The 22,259-nt window shown below is 39.8% G+C and overlaps 1 protein-coding gene and 1 pseudogene across 1 annotated transcript in view; both read right to left on the bottom strand.

Moving 5' to 3' along the window:
• Positions 1–1,408: 1,408 nt before the first annotated feature.
• On the bottom strand, positions 1,409–1,726 carry LOC103272199 (annotated as a pseudogene).
• A 3,177-nt stretch (positions 1,727–4,903) lies between these two features.
• LOC103272203 overlaps positions 4,904–22,259 on the bottom strand; it is a 36,773-nt gene continuing 19,417 nt past the window's right edge. Inside the window, exon 5 of the mRNA XM_021718408.1 lies at positions 4,904–4,928. Within this exon, the coding sequence (XP_021574083.1) occupies positions 4,904–4,928 (25 nt within the window). The remainder of the gene's footprint in view (positions 4,929–22,259) is intronic.

The following is a 22,259-nucleotide window of genomic DNA, read 5'->3' as shown; positions in this document are numbered from 1 at the left end:
TTCTGGCTGAGGTCCGCCAAGGAAAGGCAAGGGCAGTTTGCTTCATCGGAGAAGTCTTGGGGCACTGGGATACCTGGCACAGTTTTGTTGTTGTTTTGTTTTTGTTTTTATTTTTTGAGTTAGAGTATCACTCGCCCAGGCTAGAGTGCAGGCACAATCCTGGCTCACAGCAGCCTCAAATTCCTGTGCTTGAGAGGAAGGGAGGGAGGAAGGGAGGGAGAGAGGAGAAGGAAAAAAAAACTGTGCTCAAGTGATCCTCCTATCTCTATCACCCTAGTAGCTGGGATTACAAGTGTGTGCCACTACATCCAGCTCAAATATATATATATATTTTTTTTTTGGTAGAGATGAGGTCTTGCTATGTTGTCCAGGCTAGTCTTGAACTCCTAGACTGAAGCAACCCTCCTCCTCAGCCTCCCAAAGTGCTGGAATTACAGATGTGATCCACCACAGCTGGTGGCTTGAGACAGTTTTTTAAAGATGAGAATTTGTTTTATTTCTTCCACTATTTCTTTTTTTTTTTTTTTTTTTTTTTGAGTCGGAGTCTCACTCTGTCCCCCAGACTGGAGTGGAGTGGCACGCTCCTGGCCACTGCAGCCTCAACCTACTGGACTCCAGTGATCCTTCCGCCTCAGCCTTCCAAGTAGCTGGAACTACAGGGGCATGCTACCACGCCCGGCTAATTTTTTTTTTTTTTTTTTTGTAGAGATGAGCTCTCACCAAGTTGCCCAGGTAGGTCTCAAACCTGCAGGTTCAGGCAATTCACTTATCTCGGCCTCCCAAACCACAGGATTACAGACTGAGCCACCCAGCCAGCCCTCTTCCACTATTTCTTAAAATTTTAATATTTATTGTGCATTCTTCTATTTACAATAGTTACATGCTTACTAAAGACAATTTTGAAAATACTAGCTACAAGCAAGATTAAAACTATCTCTAATCATACAACCTGGAGATACACTCTGACAATATTTTAAACAAAGTTAAGATCATGATATGATACTGTACATTTTGATTTGTCATTTGTTTTTATAACCCATAATGTACAGATCTTCTTCTTGGGTGATTGGGGCTAAAAGCAATGTAGAATTTCCAGAAGTTTCATCCTTCCATTTGAGAACCCCTGACATGTTAGAAATGAAAAAGACCCATGTCATTTTTAGAGTCATTGAAAGTATAAGCACTTAATTTTTATTTGAAAATTATAAAGGAATTACACTCACTTATCATCACATCTTTCTTGCTCTCTATTTTGACAAACATATATTTTTTTTAAAGGGCAGAATTATTATTTTATTGTCATTTATAATCAGATGGCTATATAGTCTCCATACTTCACACATTTTGTAAATAAAAAAACTCTAAGTTTTAAATAGTCAATGACTGGTTATGTTTTCAGAAAACATAATTAGATTAATTCGTTAATGATGACTTCAAGCTTTTCCTTATTAGCTCCAGAAAATTCAGCCACGTTTTGTCCCTTTTTAAAAAACTGAAAGGTTGGCATACATTTGACTTCACACTCTGAAGCAACATCCTGACAGACATCTGCATCCACTTCAAGGAGCACCACACTGTAATACTTTTCAGAGAGGGCATGAAAGAAAGGCTTGATCATTTTGCAAGGCCCACACCACGTAGCTGAGAAGTCAACTACAACGAGTTTATCAACTGCAGCTTCCAAGACATCCTGAAAAGAGGCCTTGCTATTGATCTATTTCACCATTTTGACTACTGGGGTCTAGGGAGCAGCTGTAAGAACCAATGGAAATGGATCCTCAGCCCCGGACCGAGCTTAACTTTATAGTCAAATTCCATCTATTATTTTTTTTTTAATTCCATCTTTTAAAGGGTATAGCGTTTAACAATTTGATACATATTCTTTCTCTTTATTGAGTTGATAAATGTATCCACGCATCATCTTTTTGTCTGTCTGCCTGTCTCTGTTCATCTATCCATCCATTTCTCTTTGTTAGTGGGTAAGAGAACAGGCTTCGGAGCTAGCTTTCCTGGGTTCGGTTCTCTGTTCTGCCTCTTCTAGCTGTGTAACCTGTGACGTGTTACCCTGTGTCTCAGTTTTCTTATCTCTAAAATGGGAATATCATGTGATAGGATGGTTGTTAGAATTAAATGTATTAATGCAGTTAAAGTTTGTGAAACAGTTTTGCCAGTTAGTAAGATTCTCACTCGGTGTGTATTATTATTATTCACACATAAACCCATAGACACATTTACTCACATGCGTTTCAAACAAAATGAAGTACGTATTGGCATGTAGCTAGCTTAAAAAAAATTATTATGTTTAAAATTATTATTATACAACATTATATATAATAAGATAATATAAATATATATATATTTTTTGTTTGTTTGTTTGTTTTTGTTTTTTGAGTTGGAGTCTCAAACTGTCGCCCAGACTGGAGTGCAGTGGCCGCTCCCGGCCACCGCAACCTCGACCTACTGGGCTCCGGCGATCCTTCCGCCTCAGCCTTCCAAGTAGCCGGAATTACAGGCATGTGCTACCATGCCCGGCTGATTTTTTGATTTATTGTAGAGATGAGGTCTCGCTGCCCAGGCGGGTCTCGAACCCGCAGGCTCAGGCAATTCACTCACCTCAGCCTCCCAAGGCGCGGGATTACAGGCTGAACCACTGAGCCCGGCTTAAATATATATTTTTATATATAAATATTTTATATTACCCATAAGTTATATATAATATAAACTAAATTATATATAAATACATAAATTGCATATTATAATACAAATTAAATTATATATTATATAAATACATAAATTCTATATTATACTGTAAATTAAATTATATAAAATTAATTATATATAAATTACAAATTATATAAAAGTATATATAAATATATATTATAAATATAGAAAATAAAATAAAATAACATATACAAACATTATTAATAGATCATGAACATTCTTTTATTATGAACATTTTTTAACTTTTATTTATTTTTTTGACTCGGAGACTCACACTGTTGCCCAGGCTGGAGGGCAGTAGCACGTTCACGGCCACCACAGCTGCGACCTGCTGGGTTCAGGTGATCCTTACACCTCAGCCTTCCAAGTACCTGGAACAACAGGCATGTGCCACCATGCTCGGCTAATTTTTTTATTTATTTTAAAGACAAAGTCTCACCAAGTTGCCCAGCCTACTCTCAAACCCATGGGCTCAGGCAATCCTCTCACCTCGGCCTTCCAAAGTGCTGGGATTATAGGTGTGAGCCACTGTGCCCAGCCCATAAAATTCTTATTTCTTAACTTTTTATTTAATCTAGTGATCTATTTGTTCATTCATCTGTGACATGCTTCTTTCATCACACTGTTTTTCCCCTGTAATCTCTGCCATGGCAGATTCTCACTATCCTTTCCCAAAACTGTCCTATAAATGCTTATATATTTTCCACATGAAATTAAGAAGCAATTGACATTTTAACATTAATTTAATCCACTCTTATGAAAACATGATATAATATCAGCATTGGGTCATGTCTTGGTTTATAACCATCAATAATATTTCAGAATTTTTAAAAAGTTATTTCTAGATCTTTTATAATTTAGCGTAATACATTTTGCCATAATATTCTAAAAAAGCAAATACCAATAAGTTTGAAATTCAAGGTAAAGTGAACATGGTTCTAGAATATATAAAATGCCAAAGTTAGCCGGGCTCGGTGGCTCAGCCTGTAATCCCGCGCCTTTGGGAGGCTGAAGTGAGTGGTTTGCCTGAGCCCGCGGATTCAAGACCCGCCTGGGCAGTGAGACCTCATCTCTACAATAAATCAAAAAAATCAGCCGAGCATGGTAGCGCGTGCCTGTAAGTCCGGCTACTCGGAAGGCTGAGGCGGAAGGATCGCTGGAGCCCAGCAGGTGAGGTTGCAGTGACCCGGAGTGGCCACTGCACTCCAGTCTGGGCGACAGAGTGAGACTACAACTCAAAAAAAAAAAAAAAAAAAAAAGCCACAGTTAACACAATAAGAAATGCAAACTCTAAGCAATACATGGTGAATAAACAATATTATTTCAACAACAAAAACTCTTCTTTTATAAAGTACCAGGCCCAAGAAGTGTTACATGCGGATCTTACCACATATGTTCCCCATTGTATACTCGTTGATCTAGAACGCAGAATAAAATAAAAACTGCTAAAATCATTTAGAGGCTATTATAACTATGTCCTCCAATAAAGGCAGTTCAAGAAAATATGATTATGTTTCAATTTTGTTTATAAATATCAACACCAGTATCACACACAAAATTTTATCTAGCCAAATGATAATGTGTTTTGTTTAAAGATTATCTCAATAGAATAAAAAGAAATAAAAACTCCTTTTGTACAAAATATATATTTTTTTGAGTTGGAGTCTCACTCTGTCACCCAGGCTGGAGTGCAGTGGCAAGCTCACAGTCACCGCAGCCTCGACCTGCTGGGCTCAGATGATACTTTTGCCTCAGCCTTCCAAGTAGTTGGAACTGCAGACATGTGCCACCATACCTGGCTAATTTTTAAATTTTTATTTTATTTTTATTGTAGAGACTAGGTCTTGTCAAGTTGCCCAGGCTGGTCTCAAACGCATGGACTCAGGCAATCTTACCTCCACCTCCCAAAGTGCTGGGATTATAGGTGTGAGCCACCATGCTCGGTTTGTACAACATTCTTCAAAACTACATAGAAAAGAACTTTCTTAATCTAATGACATAATAATAAATAGCAACAATAACAATATTAAATTAAAAAACTTGAAAAGAATTTTATTTAAGATTTGTTTAAAAAATACAAAAAAAGCAGTAAGAAACGCAATATCTTATTACTGTCTGACAGGCCTTTTTTATTTTGAACTGGAGTCGTCTCTGTCTCCCAGGCTGCAGTGCAGTGGCACACTTACAGCGACAGGTCTTTGACAATGCTAAAACCAGGAACAGAAATTTTAAGATAGTAGGAATTCTTTATATTTAATACTATTTATAGATGGTAATCATATACTGAAAAGTCTATGAATTATTGATTAATAGAACTAATTCGACAAGATTATCAAATGATTGGAATAATGGAATATAAAATGAAATGCAAATTTAGAAGGATCAAAATCTATAAAAGTTTATGTCTCTATGAGTTCATATTAGAAAGAGGATAGATTTTTTAAAACAAAACAAAACAAAAGAAGCATAAAGTTTAAAGGGAAAAATGGATAGCTTGACTACACCAGACTAAAGATGTAACTTCAAGATAGAACAACAAAGTTCAATAATGAGTGATACACTGTAAAAACATTAAAATATTTTCAACTTTGGTAAATATGCATATCAAGAATATACACAAACAAAAAGAACTCAGTAAGAAGAAATTTTAGGAAACTTATGAAAAAGTAATTTACAAATATGGGGTAGTCTGGGCTGGGCTTGGAGGCTCAGCCTGTAATCTCAGCACTTTGGGAGACTGAGCAAGTGAATTAGCCCAGGCAACTTGGTGAGAACCCGTCACTACAATAAATAAATACATAACAAATTAACCGGGTGTGGTAGCATGTGCCTATAATTCCAGCTACTGGGAAGGCTGAGGTGGAAGGATCGCCTGAGCCCTGCAGGTCGATGCTGGAGTGGTCATGAGTGTGTCACGGCACTCCAGCCTGGGCGACAGAGTGAGACTCCAACTCAAAAAAGCAAAACAAAACGAAAAAACAAAATAGTCTGAATGGCCATACAGTGTATGCAGAGTATCCATGATTTGGTCCTCACTAGTAATGGCAGGAATCACACAGCCAATATTTGAGTGCTTACTATGGCCAGGCATTATCTTTTTTTTTTTTTTTTTTTTTGAGTTGGAGTCTCACTCTGTTGCCCAGACTGGAGTGCAGTGGCCGCTCCCGGCCACCGCAGCCTTGGCCTGCTGGCCTCCGGCAATCCTTCCGCCTCAGCCTTCCGAGTGACCGGAATTACAGGCATGCGCTACCACGCCCGGCTGATGTTTTGAGTTATTGTAGAGATGAGGCCTCGCTGCCCAGGCGGGTCTCGAACCCACGGACGGACTCAGGCAATCCACTCACCTCAGCCTCCCAAAGGCGCGGGATTACAGGCTGAGCCACCGAGCCCGGCTGCCAGGCATTATCTTAAATTCTTTTAAAATATAACTGTTTTGATTCATTAGCAAGTCTCTGAGCTGTGTATTATTATTATCTCCGTTTTTACAGATTGAGAAACAAGAACAGAAACACAAGTACGAGTATGAAGGGGTTGACCTGGAATTTGAATGTGGAAGTATTTGCTAGAGGCACCTAATTACTACAACCACTATGACTCCATGACGTCTGTTAAACTACTTTAGAGCTATCAGTTTGTTAAAAATTAGAAAGATTAGAAAGTTACATAACATCAAAGACTGGTGAAGATGTAGTGAAATGAGAAACCTCACATCATATTGACAGGGACAGCTCCATCATGATTTAGCTACTTGGATAGCAATCTGGCAGTTTTTAGTGAAAACTGTAGGCACATACTTAGTGCCCGCAAATTTCACTCTCGCATGTGTATTCATATGCAAGAGCTTTCACAGATGCACAGGAATGCATGTATAATAATGCCCACCTGCCGGGCGCCATGGCTCACACCTGTAAACCCAGCACTTTGGGAGGCAGAGTCAAGAGGATTGCCTGACCCCAGAGATTCAACACCAGACTGGGCAACATGGTGAGACCTTGTCTCTACAATAAATAAAAAAATTAGCCGGGCATGGTGGCGCTTCCCTGTAGTTCCAGCTACTTGGAAGGCTGAGGCAGAAGGATCACCTGAGCCCAGCAGGTCGAGGTTGCAGTGGCCATGAGTGTGCCACTGCATTCCAGCCCGGGCAAAAGAATTGAGACTCCAACTCAAAAAAAGAATGCCCACCAGAGCACATTGTGATAGAAAGAAATTGGAGGTAATCTAGGAGATCAGAAATAGGCAAATGTCTAAGTAAAATGTGGGATTTGGAGATGTTAGAGAAGAATATACAGTGTCAGAGGCAATAAACAACATGACAAAATGGAGACGGGGACAGACTTTGAAATTATATAGCTGAATAAAATAAGAAAGAGAATTCAATACTGCTTATACCATTAAAAGCTATGTATCATTATTACCTATATTCACAAAAACCATACTCATGTTAATAAAAGCAAATGTTCTGAAAGCACATATTTGCAAATGACCATGAGCCGTATGGAATGGGGCTTGGAAGGCTGTACGTTGACTGCATGTGTGTGGGTGCCTGGTGGAGGTGGGGAGGGTATTGGTGATGAGGAATGAATGGGAATTATGAAATAAAACATAAAAGAGAGAAGGTGCCCTGATAGAGAAAAAAAGCAAGTCATGAACCAATTTAGTTCTGTGCACCTGAGAGCTCAAATCCCAAAGCAAAACAAAATAAAAACAGCAACAGAAAATGTAAAAATCTATTATTCTATCTATATTTTAGTAATAATTTTTTAAATGTTAGTACATCAATAAATAAAATTCAGAGCTGTTACGATTTAAAAAAACTTAGAAATTTAAAGAAATTTGGAGGGCCTAAAAAATAGAACAAAGAGAATTATTGGAATGAATATAGTGTTTCTAATTTCATTGTTTCTTTTGTAGAGTTTTAGATTGTGTTACAAAAAGAGAAGTCTTTACCCCAGGAAGTGTTTCACATGAGCTGTGAAACCTGGGTTACTAATTTACCATTTTATTACCATTTGGTTTAAGAATGGAAAAGGAAAAATACTGGTTCCTATGACCTGAAATCTTGCAGTCTTACAAAGTTTCATTGCCAAAAGGTTTAAATGATTGTTAAGGATAATTTCTTTTATACTGCGTTTATTTTGGTCTTTCTTTTTATCTAATTTCAAAGTTTTTTCTTTGTTTTCTTGTATTTGTCACACATACGCCGACTTTCTAGTTTGCTAAGAAAGAAGTGTTTAGTAGGGCATGGTGGCTCACTCCTATATTCCCAGTACTTTGGGAGGCTGAGATGAGAGGACTGCCTGCGTCTTAGGGGTTCGAGATCAGTCTGGCAAACTTGGCAAGACCTTGTCTCTACAATAAAAAATAAACATTAAAAAAAAATTTACCTGAGCATGGAGGCACACTCCTATAGTTTCAGCTACTAGGAAGGCTGAGGTGGAAGGATCGTCTGAGCCCAGCAGGTTGAGGCTGCAGTGTGCCACTGCACTCTAACCTGGGCGACAGAGTGAGAGATTCCAACACACACACACACACACACACACACACACACACACACACACACACACACACACGAAGTGTTTGATTGTGTTGACAGTCTCTTTCCCACAGAGAAATGCCACATTGCTACCATAAAAACAGCTGCTGACCAGTAGCTGTGGAATAATTTCAAAGTTTATAATGACCCACCAAGCATATCTACTTTTTGAATAAAGGAAACACCTTGGTGAGTGCTTAAAGGAAGAGAAGGCAGAAAAATGAAGATGTTTCTTCCCTTTCAGCGATATTCTTCCTAATGGTCTTATTGCTCTTCTCTTGCATTTATGAATTTTCTTATATGATTGCAAACAATAACAATAAAAATTGCAGCGTGGCTGGGCATGGTGGCTGACGCCTGTAATCCCAGCACTTGGCGAGAAGGAGGCGAGAGGATTGGCAGAGCCCAGGGTTCGAGACCAGCCTGGACAACTTGGAGAAACATCGTCTCTACAATAAATCAAGCAATTAGTTGGGCTTGGTGGCTTGGGTCTGTAGTTCCAGCTACTTGGAAGGCTGAGGTGGAAGGATCAGCTGAGCATAGCAGGTCGATGCTGGGGTGGCTGTGAGCATGCCATTGCATTCCAGCCTGGGTGATGGAGTGTGACTCCAACTCAAAAAAAAAAGAAAGAAAGAAAGAAAAAGAAAATAATTAATAATTATGGATACTGAGTGATGGATACTTAGGGGCTCACTATTAGCTTATATATGTTTAAAATTCCCTATTATAAAGAATTTTTCTTTTTAAAACAGACAGCTTCTGCAAGGCCCAGCCTGTATCCGCACAGGACAGAGTTACTGGCCAGCGGGACAAGGGTGAACTGTTATACCCAGGCATGTGATGCCCCCAAACCTATCCCCAGAATACCTTTGGGGTCTAGGTTCTTAAGGGATGGGTGCCACTAAGTCCTCTACTAGAAAAGAATGAGTAGGGAGATGAGCTGATCTGTCCCAAATTCTGGCACCTCCTCATCCGTTCTCCCCCGCATAATCAGCTGAGCCTGGCCCCACTGGCCTCCTCTCTCCCCATGACTGTCTCTTGGCACCTGCTGTGTGTGGGTGGGAAGGGGAATTTTAAAAATAATATCCAACCTGGGCTTTGTGTAGTTTTAAAACCCCTTAGCTGTATAATTGCCTCCTCAAATACTTGGCATAACTTCAGCTCAGAGAACTGCATGACTGGACATGTTTCAGGGTTTATGATGCCAGTCCAACTGGCAGGTGTGGGCAGCTTTTCCATATGTGTGGTCATCGCTAGTGACTTTTCTTCCTCTCTAAGCTTAAGAGGGGCAACTCCTATCTGTGAACATTGCTTTTCTTTTTTTCTCTCCTTTTTATTGTCACAATTATGATGAAATTTCCGGATGATTTAAACATGTTAGATGATGTATACTAACATCTTTTAAAAATATGTTTATTTCTTTTTATTTTAAAGGTATGGGGTACAATTCAGGATTAGGTTATACAAGTGGTCATCGTACTGGTAAATTTTGGGCATCCCTTTGGTCCCCACTTCACCTGGTTTGAGATTAGGTACCCTTATTGATGTTATGGTCCTCCCCCCAGAATACTAAAATCCAAGGAAAATGTTAGTAGGCTGACGAGAATAAATAACTGAACTGGGCGCAATGACTCAAGCCTGTAATCCCAGCACTTTGGGAGGCATAGGTGAGAGGATTGCCTGAGCCCGGGGTTCAAGACCAGCCTGGGCAAAATGGTGAGACCTCATCTCTACAATGAATCAAAAAAATTTGCTGGGAGTGGTGGTGTGCGCCTGTAGTTTCAGCTACTTGGAAGACTGAGGCGGAAGGATTTCCTGAGCCCAGCAGGTTGAGGCTGAGGTGGCTGTGAGTGCCACTGCGCTCCAGCCTGGGTGACAGAGTGAGACTCCAACTCAAAAAAAAAAAAAAGAGAACAAATAACTCTGAAGACCTCTGCCATTCAGACTGCATAATATGATGATATAACTCTTTGGCTTTTTCTTCTGTAATTTTCTAGAGAAGCATAACATCTTTCCAAACTCCTTCAGGGGATTAATTATCATTTGTGTCATTTGGATGACTCAAGCAGATTTTTAATTTAGCTTTCAATTTTCCCTTTTGGGATTACGAGAGTAAGAGTGAATCTTTTCTACAGAAAGTTCTTAGCCCATCTGTTAAGAGCAGTTTAAAAGTTTCATAAATGAGGTTGAAATAGAAAAAAAAAATTTTTAAGTTTTATTTCAATGAAAGGAAAATAGGTTGACATTTTAATATGTTAACTTTGTGTTTCAACCAAAGAAAAAATATGGAAAGTTTTCCTACAGTCAATAAAAAGTATGGCAGTTATCTTTGATTTAAATTTTTTCTTCTGTCTTAGAAAACATAGAAAAAGCATTCTTCAACTCAAAGAATAAAAACCCTTCACTTTGTGTGTCAAATTTTGTAGACAAATGAGTATGTCAAATACTCATTTAGCAGAGTTCATTTTCCTGTGATAAAATTGGACGTGAAAAGACACTTGAGACCTATTTCCTGCCCTGTGCAGGCTTAATCGCTAGAGACACAGAGCATGGTGGTTAGGAGTATGGACTTTGCAATGGAAAATTTAAAAGACTACTTGGGCTTGATTTCCAGATGCTCTCTTTTTAATTGTGTGGTCTTTGGCAAATTAGTAATGTTTTCATCTCCTCATTTGTAAATTGGTGATGTTGAATCTATATCCAACATGTATACATGCAAACATATGTACGTTGTTGTCAAGGTTACATTGGATTGTGCATAAAATGCATGTAAATAACTAGAACATTTGTAGAATGTGCTCAATTAGAATTAGTTATTATCTGCTAGGAGACAGCATTCGCATTTAATTTAAAATCTATAGCAATGAATATGTATGCTTGGCACAAAATTGCTTTGAAAAGAAACTTTAGAAGCATATTTGTTGTCTAGAAAAAGGCAAAAGTACCCCTGTAACTGCACAGTTGTCCTGAAATCCACTAAAAAATGTGAAGTTTTCTTATTAGAAAACTACTCCCTTTGAGTTTTAGCATTAATCTGGTTTGAATTAGGGTTGGAAAACACTGCTTTTTTTTCTTTTCAAGTGCTTGATAATCTCCACTTAACTCTCACAATGACATCGTTTAATATTTTTTAGATAGTCATTTTTTTCAAAACTTTCGATTGCCCAAAACATTCAAAAAGGGAAAAACAAGCAGCAGGTTATACCTTGCTAATGCAATTGTTTGACTGTAATAATGGAAACACACTTTAGCTCATCATTGTTGAACAGCTTTATTCAAATGTAGACCAATTTTTCTCGTTGCTTTAAATTCTTATTGATTAAGATTCTCAGCAAGCCCAGAATTAAATCAATATTATTGTGGCTTCATTAGGAAGAGCTTCTTCTGTCATCCAAAAGCTACTTTCTTGTCTAATAGGATCTTAATATTTTAAATGCACTCACCCTCCATTTTACCCCACAGAGTTACTCATTTACAGATCAAAATTAGAATTAACCTATCTGCCGTTGCAGAATAAAAGGAGCTCAAGTCTTAAAAAGGCAAAAAGAACCCTCAAAAACCTCACACATGACTCTGAGAAGAGAGTCTAGGGTCCTTAGGACCTTAGGAGCTTAGCAACACTGACCAGACCAGTGGTCTGTTTCCTGCTTTCAGAGAACTTTCTGTGGAGAGTTTAAGATGTACAGTTTCTAACCAGGCATGGTGGCTCATGCCTGTAATCCCAGCACTTTGGGAGGCAGAGGCTAGAGGATTGCCTGAACTCAGGTGTTCGAGATCAGCCTGGGCAGCTTGGCGAGACCTCGTCTCTACAATAAATCAAAAAACATTAGCTAGATGTGGTGTCATGTGCCTGTAGTTCTAGCTACTTGGAAGGTCGAGGAAGAAGGATCACCTGAACCCAGCAAGTCAAGACTGCGGTGGCCATGAGCATGCCACTGCATGCCAGCCTGGGCAACAGAGACTTCAACTCAAAAAAAAAAAAAAAAAAAGAACCTGCATTTTTTTTTTTTGAGTCAGAGTCTCACTCTGTCACACTCATGGACACTGCAGCCTCAACCTGCTGGGCTCACGTAATTCTTCAGCATCAGCTTTCCCAGTAGCTGGAACTACAGGCACATCACCAAGCCCAGCTAAAAATATGCAGATTCTAAAGAACAATTGTGTGAAATCAGCTCCAGCTCTGTCACCAACTGTGAGACTTGGGCAAATTGCTTTTAAAGAGGGAGAATACTAATCTCAAGCCCATAGGATGGTGCCGAAGATTGAATCAATTCATGTAACTTGTTAAGAATAGTGCCTAGCACAAGGTAAAACCCAGTAAATATTAGCTATTATTATTATTACAAACACATGCACAAACTAAAGAAAGTATATGTGCATGTATAAATGTATATATATGCATATGTGTGTACAAGGTCCAACAATTAGGTTCACAAACCATCCTAGAAAAAGCGCTACATATCTCATTGCTGAATATCCCTAAGGTCAACTTTGAAGAACTCCCCTTGGGAAGTTATACACCCACTAATTTTGGAACTCTTTTCCTGGAATGGCCATCAGAGCTATCATCATTATTTGCTGAGATCTTACAATTAAGTTCACGAACTTGCCACTGTACACTTACTTTAGCAGTGCTATACAAATAACTGTGTGGGAACAGTCTCCCTCCTCACCTGATCTGGCCCCCAGTGACTTTTTTCTTACTCAGAGATAAAGGAAATATTGAAAGGAAGACATTTTGATGACATTTCAGGATATCAAGCGTAACAAATGACAACTCTGATGGCCATTCCAGAAAAAGTGTTCCAAAATTGCTTTGACGGGTGGACTAGGTGCTGGCATCAGTGCATAGCTTCCCAAGGGTGGTACTTCGAAGGTGACCATAGGATAGCAATGAGGTATGTAGCACTTTTTTTAGGATGAGTTCATGAACTTAATTATCAGACCTCATATGCATACACGATGGTTTCGTTTGCTTTGCAGAATATATGTTTATATGTGTCTATATACACATAAGTATATATGTGTCCATATAGGCACATATTAATATGTCTACATGTAAATATGCATACATATAAATAACACATGAAAATGATATTCCTATTGGTTTTATCTTAAAATTTTCCTTTTCATGGACTACATTTTCAGGTAAGTATAGTTAAATTAATCTCATTTTTTAAATTACTTTTTTTTTTTTTACCTAAAAAAGGGTTTTCTTTCTTTCTTTTTTTTTTTTGAGTTGGAGTCTCACTCTGTCGCCCAGACTGGAGTGCAGTGGCTGCTCCCGGCTACCGCAACCTCGACCTGCTTGGGCTCCAGTGATCCTTCTGCTCAGCCTTCCAAGTAGCTGGAACTACAGGCGCGTGCTACCACGCCCGGCTAATTTTTTTTTTTTTTTTTGTAGAGATGAGGTCTCGCCTGCCTAGGCAAGTCTCGAACCCTCAGGCTCAGGCAATCCACTCACCTCAGCCTCCCAAAGGCGCGGGATTACAGGCTGAGCCCCTGAACCCGACCAATCCTTTTCTTATCGTATTATGGTAAATGTTCGGAGTCTGCTTATCAGTGAGAACGTGTGTTACACTGTTCTTTATTTCTGTGATAGATCATTAAGTATGATAGATTCCAAATCCATACAAGTTGCTACAAAGTCCATATGTTTGTCCTTCTTTATGGCTGCATAATATTCCATTGTGTATATGTACCACATTCTTTTTTATCCGGTCCAGTTTCGATGGGCAGGGCAGTTGGTTCCATGTTTTTGCAATTGTGAATAGTGCTGCAATAAACATGCGTGTGCATGTATCTTTTTTGTAGAATGATTTGAGTTCCTCCAGATATATTCCCAGTAGGGGGATTGCTGGGTCATATGGAAGATCAGTGTCTAGTTCTTTTAATATCACCACGCTGTTTTCCAAAGAGGTTGCACTAGTTTGCATTCCCACCAACAGTGTAGAAGCATTCCTTTTTCTCCGCATCCTCACCAGCATCTGCTGTTGTTTGTTTTATTAATGATGTTATTCTTACTCGGGTTAGGTGGTTTCTCAATGTGGTTTTGATTTGGATTTCTCTGATGATGAGTGAGACCGAGCACTTTTTCATGTCTGTTTACTGCCCGTATATCTTCTTCTGAGAAGTGTTTATTCATGTCTTTTGTCCACTTTTTAAAGGGGCTGTTTGTTTTTTTCCCTTTGGCACATTTGAGTTTCTTGTAGATCCTAAATGCTAGGCCTTTGTAAGATATGCAGTTGGCAAATATTTTTTTCTCCATCTGTGAACTGTTTCCCTGTTCTCTTGATGGTTTCGTTTGCTTTGCAGAAGATTTTCAGCTTGATGAGGTAAAATTACTATTTTATAACTCAGTGGTATAGATGTGCAATTCTTAGACTGGTGTATCTTTAGTTTTTGCCATACAAATAATACTTAAGGAGGTTTCCATATATTGCCTTATATATGAGTATTACTCTCCCTGAACAATAGATTTCCAGAAATGAAACTGATGAGTCAAGTTATATTTATGTGTAAAAATTTAAGTAGAGATTTCCAGAGTCTTCCCCCAAATATGCCATACTATTTCAAATTTCTAAAAAACTGTGTATAAGACTGTCCATTTCCTCAAACCATAGCTAGTTAATGTTATCATTTTAGTTATTGCAAATTCAATGGATGCAAATTGTATTGCTTTTGTTGTTGTTTTTTTGTTCGTTTGTTTTTGAGTCAGAGTCTCACTCTGTTGCCCAGGATGGAGTGTAGTGGCATGCTCATGGCCACCACAGCCTCAATCTGCTGGGCTCAGGTGATTCTTCTGCTTCAGCTTTCCAAGTAGCTAGAACCACAGGCAAGTGCCACCGCACCCGGCTAGTTTTTTTGGTTTTTGTTTTTTTTAGAGACGAGGTCTTGCCATGATGCTCAATAAAACATGCATGAGCATGTATCTTTTTTTTTGTAAAATGATTTGAGTCTTGAACCCCTGACCTCAGGCAATCTTCTTGCCTCTGCTTCCCAAATTGCTGGGATTATAGGCTTGAGCCACCATGCTGGGCCGCTTTTGATTTTAACTTGCATTTTCTTGCTAATAATGGAATTGTGTACATTTATAATTTTTGGCTGTTTGTGGGTATTTTGTGACTTTTTGTTCATGGTACTTATATTTTGGCTTATTGTCTGTCTTTTTAAAAATTTCTCAGCCAGGCGCAGTGGCTCACGCCTATAATCCCAGCACTTTGATAGATCCATGGGTTCAAGACCAACCTGGGCAACTTGGCAAGACCTCATCTCTACAATCAATCAAAAAATTAGTTGGGCATGGTAGTGCATGCCTGTAGTTCCAGCTACTTGGAAGGCTGGGGTGGAAGGATAGCCTGAGCCCAGCAGGTCCAGGCTAAGGTGGCCGGGAACATGCCACTGCCCTTCAGCCTGGGTGACAAAATGAGACTTCAACTCAAAAATCAAAAAACAATTACTCAAGTCGTTGTACATATTAAAAAGATTAGCTCTTAGTCGGGCACAGTGGGTGGCTCCTGCCTGTAATTCCAGCATTTTGGGAGGTGTAGGTGAGAGGATTGCCTGAACCCAGGGGTTCAAGACCAGCCTGGGCAACTTGGCACACACACACAATACAAATGTTTTTTATGTATATATACATGCACACATATAATACATACATATATATAACTTCTTGTCTCATATTTTGTAATTATTTTCTTCTAGTCTATTGTTTATATTTGGAGTTTTGTTCTCTTTAAGTTGTCTTTTTCACACTGTGCTTAAAATATTTTCCTATATTGTCTTTGACTACTTTTATAACTTTATTTTTTCTTTAGATATTTAATCTATCTATAAAATACTTATGCATATGGTGGGTGCAAATACAGAATTTTATTTTTATCTTCATATGGGGCCAATTTTTTAATAGTTAAATAAATATGGGTGTGGTCTCTTTCACCCATGCCAGCTCTGGCATGTCTCTCTTTCTTTTTCTAATAAACCTTGTTTGAAAACTTAAAAAAAGAAAAACCAAAATAAATAAATATGAAATCTGAGCCTGAAATTGATAGGTGGATATGACCTTTAAATTTATTTATTCCATAGATCCATCTTACTAGTCACATGACAAAATCTCACCAAAAGAAAACGCCAGAGTTTAAGATAATTTGATTTGAATGTTACAGCTTGATGACCAGTCTGAAATTGCTTTACTTGATCATGTCATCTCTGGCCATGATTTTTCCTGCTGCATGGGTTTGTGTTTTGCAGTGTGTCTAGTATTGTTTTACTTCCCCTTCTAAATATTTTTGTCTTTCCCTGAAATCATAGACCTTTCTAGAATTATTTCAAAAAGGAATAATGACTGAACCCTTTTAATTTATTTTTTTATAGGATAAAAGGCATACAAACTTTATTTAACATGTATACACGTGGCCGGGTGAGGTGGCTCAAGCTTGCAATCCCAGCACTTTGGGAGGCTGAGGAGAGAGGATTGTCTGAGCCCAGGGGTTCAAGACCAGCCTGGACAACTTGGTGAGACCTTGTCTCTAAATAAATCAAAAAATTAGCCGGGTGTGGTGGCGCATGCTTGTAGTTTCAACTACTTGGAAGGCTGAGGCAAAAGGGTAGCCTGAGCCCAGCAGGTTGAGGCTGCGGTGGGCGAGTGTGTGCCAGGGCAATCCAGCCTGACAAAGTGAGACTAAAAAAAAAAAAAAAAAAAGTGTATACACATCCTTCAGAAGGAAGATCTAACTTTCCAGTGAGGTACAGAAATTTAAATACTATCTTGAAGTAACAGGAAGAATGGGGACTTGTATTCTGTAAAACAGGTTATGGTGGGGAAGGAAGAGGAATTCTACTGAGGGGTAACACATGGTTGCGGGAATGAATGTATGGGGAATCAGAGAATGACTTGCAAATAGATATCTTTGGAAGTTGAATGAGCCCCAGGAACCGGCATTATATTGTAAGCAGGTGTGCTTAGGTAAGGTCTTATGTAGTTCTTCTTTTTTTTGAGTTGGGAGTCTAACTCTGTCACTCAGACTGGAGTGCAGTGGCCGGTCTCGGCCACTGCATCCTCAACCTGCTGGGCTCCGGCGATCCTTCCGCCTCAGGCTTCCAAGTTGGCAGAACTACAGGCGCTTGCTACCATGCCTGGCTAATTTTTGATTTATTGTAGAGATGAGGTCTCACCAAGTTGCCCAGGTAGGTCTCGAACCCGCGGGCTCAGGCAATCCACTCACCTCAGCCTCCCAAAGTGCTGGGATTACAGGCTGAGCCACCCAGCCCGGTTTAGTTCTTCTTTTCTGCAATGGATAATAACAGCAAGGGAAAGCAGCTTCTCTGTATCTAAATGGTGGCTAGGGTAGAGAGATTTTATGACAGAAAGTTATAATTTGGGGAAAAATTTCCCTGCATCCCTTCTGGAACTTCCACGTATTAAAAGCTGCCTTGGGCCAGGCTTGGTGGCTCAGCCTGTAATCCCAACACTTTGGGAGGCCGAGGTGAGTGGATTACCTGAGCCTGCGGGTTTGAGACCAGCCTGGACAACTTGGTGAGACCTCATCTCTACAATAAATAAAAAAAAAATTAGCCGGGTGTGGTAGGGTGCGCCTATAGTTCCAGCTACCTGGAAGGCTGGGGCGGAAGGATCGCCGGAGTCTTGCAGGTCGAGGCTGCGGTGGCCGGGAGTGGCTACTGCACTCCAGTCTGGGCAACAGAGTGAGACTCCAACTCAAAAAAAAAAAAAAAAAAAAAAAAAAAAAAAAAAGAAATAGAAAAAAGAGATATGATTTCTAAAACTGAAAGCTATTTTTTAAAAAGATTAGTGAGCCAGACATGCATTTGTAAAGATTAATCATTAGTAAGAGGGTATATATACAAAGAAACAAACATGGACTGAAGTAGATGAAATAATGAAAGATATAAAGACACAATGAAACGTACAAATTATAAGTAATAATTGGACAATACATTAGAAAACGAAATTAAGCCGGGCTCGGTGGCTCAGCCTGTAATCCCGCGCCTTGGGAGGCTGAGGTGAGTGGATTGCCTGAGCTCGTGGGTTCGAGACCCGCCTGGGCAACTTGGCGAGACCTCATCTCTATAATAAATCAAAAATTACCCGGGTGTGGTAGCACACGCCTGTAGTTCCAGCTACTTGGAAGGCTGAGTCGGAAGGATCGCCGGAGCCCAGCAGGTCGAGGCTGTGGTGGCCGGGAGTGGCCCCTGCACTCCAGTCTGGGCGACAGAGTGAGACTCCAACTCAAAAAAAAAAAAAAAAAAAGAAAACCAAATTAAATGGACAAATGATTTAAAAATGTAAAGTGTCAAAATTAGTGCAGGGGCCACGGCCATTGTGCCCCAATGGTTCACTGAAAATCCCTGGCATGAAGGAAGATTGAATAACAAGAAAATGGACTCAAATTTTATTTAACATGTATCCATGAGAACTCTCAGAATGAAGACCCAACTTCCCAATGAGTTGCAGAATCTTTTTTTTTTTTTTTGTAAAGATGAAGTCTCGCCGCCCAGGCAGGTCTTGAACCCGCGGGCTCAGGCAGTCCACTCACCTCGGCCTCCCAAAATGCTGGGATTACAGGCTGAGCCACGGAGACCGGCAGAGTTGCAGAATCTTAAATACTATCTGGAGGTAACAGGAAAAATGGGGGTTTGCAGTCTGTAAAACAGGTTATGGGACGGGGAGCAGGAGGAATTCTGATGAGGAGCCACACCTGGCTGGGGGGAATGAATGGATGGGGGAAACAGACAATGATTAGCAAATAGTTATCTTTGGAAGCTGAAAGAAACTGAGAGACGGGTTATTTTGTAAAAAGGTTGGGCTTGGGCTGATCACATCCCTTCCTGTTAACTGGTAGAGGACTCAACTTGGGAGAGGTGGTGGAGGTAGGGGGGTGGACAACCAGAGAAAACTTCAGGCAAAATGCTATATTTTGGGGTGAATTACTCTGCACCCCTTTATTAAAAAGATGTGACAGCCGGACGCGGTGGCTTATGCCCATAATCCCAGCACTTTGGGAGGCTGAGGTGAGAGGATTGCCTGAGCTCACAGGTTTGAGACCAGTCTGGGAAACTTGGCGAGACCTCCTCTCCACAATAAATCAAAACATTAGCTGGGTGTGGTGGCAAGTGTCGGTAGTTCCAGTTACTTGAAAGGCTGAGGTGGAAGGATCACCTGAATTCAGCAGTTTGAGGTTGTGGTGGCTGTGAACTTGCCACTGCACTCCAGTCTGGGCAGCAGAGTGAGACTCTGACTCAAAAAAAATAAAAAAGAAAAAGAAAAAGATGAGAAAAAACTTGAATAGACAAATAGCCACTAAATATATTGAATTCCTAATTGAATTTTTTCTCTCAAAAAGTACAAGAGAATTGTATAAGCAGTTCCTAGTACATATTCAAGGAACAGTGTTAATCCCTACTTTATACAACTTAAATCAAACATAGGAAAAATATCAAACTATTGTTATGAGGCCAAATTTTATTTTCCTTGGCCACATTTCCTTGAGAAGACTTGTGTCTTTCGAAAATCATTAAAAGAAGAGCCTTTTCTAATTCCAATTCTATTTCAATTTTCTATTTCCTTTCCAATTTAGAATTAATTCCATCTGCTTTCCATCTATCAAGTAAGAACAGTTTACAAGTCAATCCTATAAAGCTGTATTGAGAGAACAAAAGTGCTGAATTTTATTCCACTACAGAAAATTTAACAATAGAACTTCTCTTCTTAGGTTTAACTAGTGATGAGATAGTATGTTTTTATAGTTAGACACGAAAACATTTTTAACAGTTTCTTGCTACTCACTCTAGAACACAGAAAAATTGTTCATCCAGTTACTATCAAGGTAGCTAAATATTTGCTATGCTAATTAATATTAAGGATTCATCATATGAACAAAAGTTTTTACATTCTTTATAGCAGTACACTCATAGCTACTGCAGCCTCGACATGCTGGGCTCAGGCGATCCTTCTGCCTCAGCCTTCCAAGTAGCTGAAACCACAGGTGTGCACCACCATGACCGACTAATTTTTTTATTTATTGTGAAGATGAGGTATCACAAAGTTGCCCAGGCTGGTCTCAGACCCTTGGACTCAAGCAATCCTCTTGCTTCCGCCTCTCAAAGTGCTGGAATTATAGGCAGGAGGCATTGTGCCCTGCCTGAGCATAGTGCTTAATAGCTCAGGCTTTGTACTTAAGAAGCCTGGATCTTATTTCCAGGTCTTCTTATAAGCGGTGTAGTCTTTGGCAAGTTATATAAACTTGCCGATTTCTAAAATGATACTATTATCTTTTTTTTTTTTTTTTTTGAGTTGCAGTCTCACTCTGTCGCCCAGACTGGAGTGCAGTGGCCGCTCCCGGCCACCGCAACCTCGACCTGCTGGGCTCCGGCGATCCTTCTGCCTCAGCCTTTCAAGTAGCCCCGAATTACAGGCATGCGCTACCACGCCTGGCTGATTTTTTGATTTATTGTAGAGATGAGGTCTTGCCAAGTTGCCCAGGCGGGTCTCGAAACCGCAGGCTCAGGCAATCCACTCGCCTCGGCCTCCCAAAGTGCTGGAATTACAGACTGAGCCATTGATCCCAGCCAATACGATTATCTTTAAAAGTTGTGAGAATTAAATTAGGTGATGTCTAAAAGAATTTTAGAGTAGCTGGCTCATAATCATCTTCAATACATCTTAGTTATTATCTGTACTATGATGGTTATTCTTAGGATAGTTCAATTATAATTTAAAGCAAAGAAATCTTTAGCTAAAAGCTTAAGAAATATAGGCTGGGCATGGTGGCTAATGCCTGAAGGCAGAGGCGAGAGGATTGCCTGAGTTTAGGGGTTCGAGACCAGCCTGGGCAACTTGGTGAGATCTTGTCTCTACAATAAATAAAAAATAAAAAAAGAAAATTAGCCGGGTGTGGTGGTCCACACCTGTAGTTCCAGCTACTTGGAAGACTGAGACAGAAAGATTACCTGAGCCCAGCAGGTCGAGGCTGCAGTGGCTGTGAGCTTGCCACTGCACTCCAGCACGGGTGACAGAGTAAGATTCTGACTCAAAAAAAAAAAAGCTTAAGAAATATACATGATTGACAAAAATGTATTTAAAGTAATTTTTAAAAACACATTTGTTTTACTATGCTAAGTGAAGTAAAACCGTAGAAAGATTCTGCAGGCCTTTGTTGTTTAATATCCTGGAATTCAATGAAAAAGACTAACATTTGTGGTTGGAAAAGTTTTTTGTTTTGTTTTTGTTTTTTTGAGTTGGAGTCTCACTCTGTTGCCCAGACTGGAGTGCAGTGGCCGCTCCCGGCCACCGCAGCCTCGACCTGCTGGGCTCCGGCGATCCTTCCGCCTCAGCCTTCCGAGTAGCCGGAATTACAGGCATGTGCTACCACGCCTGGCTGATTTTTTGATTTATTGTAGAGATGAGGTCTCACCTGCCCAGGCGGGTCTCGAACCCGCGAGTTCAGGCAATCCACTCACCTCAGCCTCCCAAAGGCGCGGGATTACAGGCTGAGCCACCAAGCCTGGTTGGAAAAGTTTTAAAAAATGGCCCAAAACATAGAGATAAGACCAATGAAGTACAGCAAGACCTTTCAACATCATCATGGGGGTAATTGGTTAACAAATTCATCCAATGAGTATTTAATTATCCAAAGCTACACTGTGTAATGCGGTAGCCACTCACTGTATATGGTTATTGGCCATGTGAAATGTGGCTGGTTGGAACTGAGATGTGCTATAAATGTAAAATGACCAGCAGATTTTGGAGTCCAAGTACAATTTCCATTTCAAGTGCAATGAGCACAAATCTTGATACGAAACAAGAATGTAAAATATCTTATAATTTGTTATATTAGATGTTAAGATGACAATATTCTTGACATATTGGGTCACATACATTTTTTGATAAAATTATTTTATTTTTATTTATTTATTTTTTTGAGTTCGAGTCTCACTCTGTCACCCAGACTGGAGTGCAGTGGCCGCTCCCGGCCACCGCAGCCTC

This window comes from Carlito syrichta, unplaced genomic scaffold (assembly GCF_000164805.1).
Source record: "Carlito syrichta isolate Samal-C Ts95f unplaced genomic scaffold, Tarsius_syrichta-2.0.1 Scaffold312189, whole genome shotgun sequence".
Classification (NCBI taxonomy): Eukaryota; Metazoa; Chordata; class Mammalia; order Primates; family Tarsiidae; genus Carlito; species Carlito syrichta.
Note: the sequence above shows the minus strand (reverse complement) of the source record. Positions and strands in the feature narration are given on the sequence as shown.